Here is a 9,446-nt window from a genome sequence, read left to right as displayed (position 1 = left end):
TTCCGTGCTGGGGGTCAGCGCAGCTTCTTCCGGCCGCTCGGAGCGGGTGAGGCGGCGGCAGGAGCGGGGAGAACCGGGTGGGCCTGGGGGGCGGCATGGGGGAACGCGGGGCTGGGGCTGCGGCGGGGGCTCGAGGCCGGCCTGAATGCCGAACGGGCGGCGGACAGAGGCTGCGGGCCGCTTGTCGCTTTCGGGCCGGCTCTGCGCTTTGTTACGTACCGGGCGGCTAAAGGCCGTGTTGTGTTGTGTAGACTTGTTTTTCTAGCTTATTAATGAGAGCAAGGATACAGCAGGCGTCCCGAGCCGTGGATGGTCAGTAAGGCGGCCAGAGCCCCGCAGGAACCATGGCCTATCAGCTGTACCGGAACACCACGCTGGGCAACAGCCTGCAGGAGAGCCTGGACGAGCTCATCCAGGTGCGTGCCATATTGCACACACGGGCGGTTATTGGGATGTATCGCAGCTTTCGACGTTCACCGGTTGTGATCGAAAGCAATTAGCGTTGTGCTCACATGGAATAATTCAGGTGAACGTTGTAGACCACAGTGTTGTCTGATGTGGCGTTCTCCCTTGTTGCGTGGTCTAGTAAAGCTATAGCCAGAATATTCTGGAACGCTGCGGACAATTTCCTCTTTTGCTGGTTTCCAATTGATATTTATCAGCAGAAATCTTGATATCTCACAAAAAAACCCACAAAACTTTTAGCACCGTATTTCTTCTCCCAGGGTTAAGGTGGGGAAACAAAGGTAAATACATGGAGCTGTTGGAGCAGGCCCAGAGGAGGGTCGCAAAGTCTATCACAGGGCTGGAGCATCTCCCTGTGAGGACAGGCTGAGAGAGCTGGGAATCTTCAGCCTGGAGAAGAGAAAGCTCCAAGGAGAATTTACAGTGGCCTTCCACTACCTGAAGGAGGGTCTATAGGAAAGCTGGGGAGGGACTTTTTATAAGGGCAGGTAGTGACTGGAGGGGGAATAGTTTTATACTGGAAGAAGGTAGATTTAGGTGAGATATCAGGAAGAAATTCTTTACTGTGAGGGTGGTGAGACGCTGGAACAGGTTGCCTAGTGAGGTTGTGGATGCCCCCTCCCTGGAAGCATTCAGTGCCAGGCTGGATGGGGCTGTGAGCAACATGGGATAGTGGGATGTGTCCCTGCCTATGGCAGAGGTTGGAACCAGGGGATCTTAAAGGTCCTTTCCAGTCCATACCATTCTACAGTTTTATGACAGTGCTTTTATATGCTATTCTCTTCACATAAACTCTCATTATATTCTTAGCTTTTAGTGCTTTTTTCTTTTTTGAGTAAAAGTGGAAGTAACTCAAACCTTGTTTTTACACCGCTTCAGTCACAGCAGATCACTCCTCAGCTGGCCCTTCAGGTGCTCCTTCAGTTTGATAAAGCTATAAATTCAGCACTGGCACAACGAGTCAGGAACAGAGTCAATTTCAGGGTAAGAGAACTACCTGTCAAAGTTGTTGGTAAGCGATGGTGTTTGAGTGTTGATGCAGAATGTCATTAATAACTGTGTGTTGTGAGCAGAGATTTCAAATGGTGCTTTATGATTCTGAAATAACGACTGCCTACTTGTATGTTCTGTGTTTAATTGTTGAAGCTTCTCGTCTCCCTGTTCTGTCTGGGAGTTTTTGAAGGAATGCAGAAGTCAAAAATAGGAGTTTGGTGGGATGAAAGCAGAGGAAGGGGGAAGAAGCTTAAATGTTGTTAGTTAAATGTGTTGTTAGTGTCCTGCAGATGGGAAGACTTCTGCTCCTCTGAACTGTATTATGCAGAAGTGAGATAAAGCCACAACTCTGATAGGAAGAGAAGCTACAGAGATGCAGGTTTATTTTCGTATTGTGTCAGTTTGCTGTAGGTCTTAAAGGAAAACTTGTTTTTTTCACAGCCACTCACCTCTGTTAATGGCAGATAGCCGGCAAATTTTTAAACGTCAATTTGATTGTAGTATTGAGAGAAAAATTGTCTTAAATATTTCTCTGCAGTCTGTGAGTCTGTGCAGAATGCAGATATGAAGTATACTTATAGGATTTTAGATTGTTTTTAACCATGAAGACATGCTGAGTGTTTTTTTTTTCCATCACGTAATTTTTTCTAATGTGTAGTGTGGCATAGAAAACCATCCAGAAGTTAGAGAACAAAAAAATTTTACTTAGAGCTTAAGTTCCAAAAGAATCAGTTGAAAATATGGGAAGATAAAGGCCAAAATAGAATACATCAAATGTAGGAGTACCCTGTCATGTCACATTGTTTAGGTTTTTTTATTTAAACAATTGCACAATTCACATCTTATGATCACTGCTCCTATTCCTCTTTTCTGATGCTACTATAAGTTATATAGTTCCTTAATGCACATGAGAAAAGGTACAAGCACTTTTAGCACACCCATGAAACTTTGCGTAGACTGTAACATCCCTGCATTGAAAAGGTGCATTGAAAGGTCTTGGTAACTTCAGCCACTGGAGGGCATTTAAACAACAGTTTTCCCTGGTTGCTTGCTTGCTATGTTTGCCTGCATTCAGGTTTGTAGTTGGCTTTATGGCAAACTCATGTAGTTCTAGAAGGTACACAGTTCTGTAAAGAGTAATTGTCATATTTTCTGGTATTTTGGGGATGCTGCCTATAGAAAATATCTTTTGTTTTTGTTTTTTTTTAAGGGATCTCTGAATACGTACAGGTTCTGTGACAACGTATGGACATTTGTACTGAATGATGTTGAATTTAGGGAGGTCACTGAGCTTGTAAAAGTGGATAAAGTGAAAATTGTAGCATGTGATGGAAAAAGTAAGTATGAAATATGATAAAAATAAGCATAGTCACTAGACTTTTTCATTGAGAAAGCTTTGACTGAGCCTCTAAAGCTAGATTGATCGTATTTTCAGATGAAAATAGGGCTCTGAACTCTGTTTTACATATGAGAAATGAAACAAAAGGCAGCTGAATGCTTCTGGAACTCATAAGCACTGAGGTAGGAATGTGGGAGAGACTGTGGACACCTGTCGTGGAAGTGCTACCACTGCAGTGATTCCAAAATCAGAATGAATCTGCTTTGAGTTCCTGCATAGCAGTTTTTGCAGTATTAACTGGTTTGTTAGACCAGCACCACATTTTATTGAAATCAAATACTGTTTCATCAGTCTGAGAAAGCAATTATCTCATAACTGTTGGAGCGATTGGTTGCTAGATTTGATAGCGTGGGACTCATGCATGTGAAAAGTTTTTGCTGGCACGGCAGATCGTATGATACAATTAATGTCTTGCTCAATGGGCCCACTGTATGTACACTGCTTATAGGCATTTCTCCCCCATCTGCTTGACTGGATTACTTTTGTCAGTGTTGCTTGAAGTTCTTTGCTGGAAAAAAACCATCTAGTGACTATTGTGACAAGCTGCTTTACAACTTTTCAAACCACTGATGTGACAGAATGTCACTGATGTGTGAAAAGGTGCCGGTTGTTTTATTCTTAGAGGTGATGCTAAAAGGAAGAACTGAGAATGCAGAAGGCTTTAGTTATATATAACCTTGACACATGAAACAAGTTCTTCATGGCTTCTTGGATTCTGGCATGATTATAAGGGTCATGTCAACTTGTAGTTCTAAGTAGCTGTCAGAATTTATTGTTTGTTCAGCCTCTGCTGTTAGCTAAGCATATAACCTTACTCTGTTTATTTTTGTTTGCTCTTTAGAGCCAAGAGAGGAAACCTTACTTTCAGCTTGTTAAACATGTTCACTCACATGTATGCAAATAAGATTTAAAGAACTGGGTGATTTTAAAGTTGTTAGTAAAATTTCAGCTCTTCTATTTTATCCAGAGAGAAGTGTTTTTTCCACAGCATTAAGAACAAAACAGCAGTGACAACAATAATAGCAGAAATTGCACTGGTACTTCTGACAAAAGATCATAACAGAGTATTGCTCTCAGTTATTTTATGAAGGTCATGCTTGTTCTTGCAGGTGTTTAAAAATGCATGATACATGTACTACAGTAGCACAGATTCCACAGGAGCTTTGGCTATGGGTTGTGCTAACTTTTCTCTTTGGCAGATCATGTGATTTAACAAGACATGCTTGTGCCTGAGTGCAGTCAAGTGCATAACGCTGAGCCTCTTCTATTTTTGTTGCCTTATTAGAAAAGGATATGTATGCACAACTTTGAAGTTTTACAGCAGTTTTTCTCAGTATCACTAAATGAAGTGAAACAGCACAAGCAGTTCATGCCTCACATTGATAGCAGTGAAGGGAACTGGATAGGTACAGAGCATGTGCTGTATTAAAATGCTTGGGAGGTGTGTTTTTGAGTTTGAGGAAGGTATTAAAGAATGGTACTTGTTCTCTTTAACTGAAGTCTGTGGGGTGATATGTATTATGTTGCCTTTTTTCTTTCCTAGACACTGGTTCCAATGCTGCAGAATGAATAGAACTGTGGTTTTCCTGCAATATTTTCTGTTAATACGCAGCACTTTCTGGAGAGAAGCATGGAAAGGGACTGTGTTTGTACTTGCATTACTTGCATCTTGTGATGCAGATGTAAGTTAATCCGTACTAAGAAAGCATCACAGGGAAACAGTGGAAGAAATACCTGTAGCATTTCTTCGGTTCACCATATGGGGCATGAAGAACACAACGTTACTTCTTTTTTAAAAAGTTATGATACTGTTGCCTTTTTTGTTCAAAATAATTTCTCTAATAAACTTTTATTTAAAAACTTCTGAATGAATGAGTGATCATTGGAAAGCTTTGCTTTAAAGGCAGACATTAATATTGTGATTATTACAAATATTTTTTTGTCCTGTATCTCTGTTAAAATGTCTTCCATGTGCTGCAATTTGATAAGAAATAATTCTGAAACCAAAAGAACAAGATTATTGCTCTTATCTGAACAGCGTGGTAATACTGAGGTCATTACCTTGAAGGATGTAAATGTGTATCTGTCCTGTGGTTTTTTCTTCTTTCTGTCTGACTCAACCTTCTAGGCTGGAATGTTCTCTGCTAATTGTGGGCCATACTAAATTGAAACCCTAAGAAATCTGTTGGTTGTTCCTACCTCCAGCTCTGCAGTCTTTCTGTCTCTGGACTGAAGCATCTTGATCTCCAGCTCTTTGTAACCCTTGGACTCCTTTCTAAAAGAAGTAAGTATATACTGGTTTCAGTTCCAATTAAGTGTGCATTAGCATATTTACTACAGGATTTTTCCATTAAGAAAAACGACAACGCAGCAGCGTTACAGTGATGTAAGGTTTTTGTGTGGAATGCTTTTGTTAGCATTTCCTTCATTCTCCTCTATCAGACTTCTCTTTCAGCATTTGTATGTTGCTACATTAGCACTTGCATCCTTAGAGTTACTTCAGTTGTTAATTGAAAGAAAATGTGTAACTTAAGAAGCACTGATTTGCTTCTTTGAATGTGTAATAAATATATGTGCGAAGAAAATTTCCAAATGCAGGACGAATAATTTTGATGCTGAAGATGTCTGCAGCTTATTCATTGGTAAAATTCCCATTCACGTGAGTGCGATCACAAATGACAGTTTGTAATTTATTTGGTGATTCACGTTGCCTTGCTTTATATGGAAGTATTTGAATAGGAGATGGACATTCTGAAATGAATTTAATTGAGCGAAATTTAAAGCTCTCAGTTATTTCCGTTGTGGAAACGTGTGCAAGTGCTTAAGTACCACCAAAGATCTTGGTTAGCCTTTTGATTGGCCCAAGTTAACTAAGTACAAAGAAGAGTAGAATGGACGAAGAGTACGGTGTGTGTTTGACTAAGATTTTTTCATATCTAATGCAAAACTGTCTCAGTGGGTAGAACATCAGCATCCTCTCTGCTACCTGTTGGTTCTTCCAGCTGCAGTGGATTGGTTCACTCGTTTGTTGGGGTTTGTTTTTTCCAGTTTATTTCAGAGAAGTCTCAGTGTCTTCCAGCTGTTTGTAGTGGAGAAAAAGCAAAAGATACCTTTGCATTTTGACCTTGAGCTGCAATGGATGTTTATATTTGGAAAGAAACTTTGCAATAAATAAAAATAATCTGGGGGAGGGGAGAAAAAATAGTGAAAGACCAAATCCCAATACAAAAATGGCTGTGGTGACTGCCTGTGTAAACATGGATTCGATTCCAGGAGAGGAAAGGATTTTGTGAATTGCTATATTGCACAAGACTAGGTCTTAAATAAAGCAAGCTGTTTGCTCAGCCAGGGATGTGAATATCTCTTCAGATGTTATCAGAGAGACGGAATAAAAGAAGAACAATAAGCGTGGTGCAGAAATAATTATGAATTTCCAGAAGACTGGTTTTGTCAGTGTCATTTTGTAATGTGGTACAATGAGGTACGTAAGATTTAATGGCAACATGGATGTTTGCTTTGCTGTATCTCTAGCAACATAGGAAGTAGTATTGCAGTTAAAGTACTAGTGACTTGGTTTTGCTTCTCGGTGCTCTAACAGTTCCTGGGTGAAAATGGGGAGAAAATTGAATAATAAGCAATGTAAAGGAGGAGCATAGTAAAGAGCATTTGAACTCTAGTGAGTCTGTAGCGGGAGATCTAGACTTAATTTTCATTTGTCATTAGACAGTGAACTTCATTAGGAAATCAGTTTTAGCCAAACATAAATTTTATTGTAAAAGTTAGTTGGATTATGGTGATGTAACCAATGACCAAATCAATTGTGTTACAATGGCAAATATTTTACTGGTGTTTTGTTTCTGAATGTCATGCTTCCTTACAGTTTGTTCACAATTTACACCTGTTTACCTGTAAATTTATTACCTATAAATTTTTCCTTCAAATTTATTTCCATTGACCTATTTCCTTATAAGACATCTCAGAGGAGATAATATAAAATATGAAAGAAATGCAAAGCAAGAAGGAAATAGATGCTCTTGGCTGGAGTTCAGAAGAGCTGTTCACAAACTCTATTTAAATACATTACAATGGCTTCAGCTCATGCTGTGTTGTTCTTGCAAAAGTATAAAACATTTGGACTAAAAACAGGTGAGTTTAAAAAAAATAGAGTCTGTTAGATTTTCACAACTATGGTTTCACTTTCCTTCTGTGCATTTCTTCAATGGCAACATGCTTCTTCCTTATGCAGCTCTTATTACAAATGATAGTAATATACATCACTTTTTAATTTGTATCACTGCTTTCTAATGTCTGATTTCTAATGTCTGTGGAAGAGGAAGTGTTGTGAATATTCCTGTGCCAGAGTCTTTTTGTCTTAGTTCACTTTCTGGATTCGGGAGTAGCCTCATGTTCCTCCAGAATAAATTAGAGGGTGAGTTTAAAATAAATTTGTACAAGATATACCTTTGTTTTAAGAACCAAATTATCCGAGATAAATTGTGAGTAATCAAAACTGTCGAATGCTGTTGGTGATGGTAAAAATAGTATAATCTTGTTGGAAAAAGTAAATATTTTGTAATAGAGTGCATACAACCCATGAGGTGTCAGGCAATGAGTCTGACTACTCGTTGACTGTTTCCACCCTTGTTTCTCTCTGACCATGCACTGTGTAAAAGGCTGTGTCCAAAACACGCTGAAGATAATCAACTGCCTCAAAATATTACGGCATAATCTTACAGCAGAGATTTGGGAGCAGAGATTCTCAACCAGAATAATAGAGTTAGAAATGGTCATGAACCAACTGTTCAAAGTAGACAGGCTTAAAATAACATTTGGTGAATTGGGCAGATGGACTGTTTAAGGACTAAACATACTTTAAAAATCTTGATGTAATTACATAATGTTCATATTTGTCACTCTGTAAGATATTGCTTTTGTGATATAATAGGCATATGTTTGTTGTATTTTAAACAAGAAGAGCATAGAGTGTAACATCTAATATTAAAAAAGTTAGTCTGACTGCCAAGAGACTTACATGAAACTGAATTAAGCGTTTTTGACAGTTTTCAGATCTATGTTCTTGTTGCTCTGGCTCCATTTGATTGTGTTTGTTTGTTTGTTCGGGGCAGTCTCTGTCAGTCACAGATAAAACATTTGCTGATATTTATTCTGCATAAGCAACACTCCGTATTTCTGAGAGAAGAAACAACTTCAGAAGTTGTACATACAGAATGACAGAGACAGAAACTACTGTGATAAATCTGTAAGTAACCAGTAAGCACAAATCTTTCTTTAGAGATGCACTTACTAGACAACAGAGAGGTCTCTCCTTTGGGAATCTGTCACTGTTTTAGGCTGAGGTTTCCCCACCACCACATTTTTGCTCTTTGTAGGTGCTCAGCTGGAAAAACATCAACCAAATTGAATGTATCCCAGTCCTGCCAGTGAACCGCTGACAGCAGTTCAGCACTTTGGGCTAATGTTTATTAACCTACAGTGAATGGATGAGCTGCAAAATGCAAAATCAGAGTAGGCAGCTACAGTTTGGATGCAGTTTTCTATGCTGGGAAATGTGATGACCTGGGACACAAGCTCCCAGATGTTCTAAGTGAACAAACTACACGGAGATATTTGTCACTTAATGAACTGGCTGCTGACATTTTAAGTTTTACATGTTACTAACAGAAGCTTTAATCTCCATAGCAGCAAATTTCTATTTACAGTACTTGGAAACTGTTTCCTAATGGATTCATCAATCCTACAGCTGTACTCGCTTTTTTATGGTGGGGGTGTGGGAAAGTGGGGTGTAAATAAATGTCCATTGATAGGCTGTGTTTATTGGACAGCTTCTTACCTTTTTGCCTACATCAATTACTGTGCCACTTTAAAAATCAGCATTTATCATTTTATTTTAAAATGTCCGACAAAATGACAGCGGTGCACCTGGGGAAGAAGGCAATCATTTAATCACTGCTTGTTGAAAATCAGTGTTTCAAAGAACTGTGTGGCTTCAGTCATAATTTCACTGCATCTAAATGTAGTGAGCTACTGATTTCAGATGTTCTTCGGATGATGGTCGTTCCCCATGTGAGACTTGGAATTTACAAAGGTGACAGTGTTTACTGATTAGAAAATTATTAGGAAAAAAACATTAACAGCACAGAGACGATCGAATTAAACCCTCAGCATCTCCTTGAGGAACTGCTGGGTGTGCGGAAGGAGCTGGCCTGAAGGTGAGCTGGGTGAAGTACGTATGGGGGGATACAAATGTTGACAAACTTTTCCTCATAGTATGTGCTCATATGAGCATATACAGCTCAGAGTAACTTTAGGTAAAAAGAAAGAACACATTGGATGTTTTGTTCTCCTTAAGGCCCAGCACAGCCCGGGATGTGGCAGTTACACCACGGAGGGCACTCGTTATAAGTCATCTCTATGTGGAGGGAAAGAAGCAGAGGAAGGAGTCAGACAAGGTGGGTCCGTGCACTGCTCTCTGCATAGACATCCCGTACAGTGCTTCAGGTGCAGGAGGGCACGGCCAGCTTCCCTCGGGTGACTACAGGACACAGAGCACCGAGGAGCCTCTTTTGGT

At 39.8% G+C, this 9,446-nt stretch overlaps 1 protein-coding gene across 2 annotated transcripts; it reads left to right on the top strand.

The window, feature by feature from the left end:
• Positions 1-9: 9 nt before the first annotated feature.
• On the top strand, positions 10-4,717 carry GTF2A2 (general transcription factor IIA subunit 2). Of its 2 annotated transcripts, none has more exons than XM_015872655.3 (5): positions 10-46; positions 252-416; positions 1,345-1,449; positions 2,669-2,795; positions 4,401-4,717. In XM_015872655.3, the coding sequence occupies exons 2-5, from the start codon at positions 345-347 to the stop codon at positions 4,424-4,426; spliced, it is 330 nt and encodes a 109-aa protein (XP_015728141.2). In that variant the 5' UTR covers positions 10-46; positions 252-344; the 3' UTR covers positions 4,427-4,717. The 2 variants fall into 2 exon arrangements, with proteins under 2 accessions (XP_015728141.2, XP_015728142.2); XM_015872656.3 differs by having other exon boundaries at positions 10-77.
• The last annotated feature ends 4,729 nt before the right edge of the window (positions 4,718-9,446 follow it).

Source organism: Coturnix japonica, chromosome 14 (assembly GCF_054131305.1).
Source record: "Coturnix japonica strain WE chromosome 14, WE-NBRP24, whole genome shotgun sequence".
NCBI lineage: Eukaryota > Metazoa > Chordata > Aves > Galliformes > Phasianidae > Coturnix > Coturnix japonica.
This window is presented reverse-complemented; position numbering and strand designations above follow the sequence as displayed.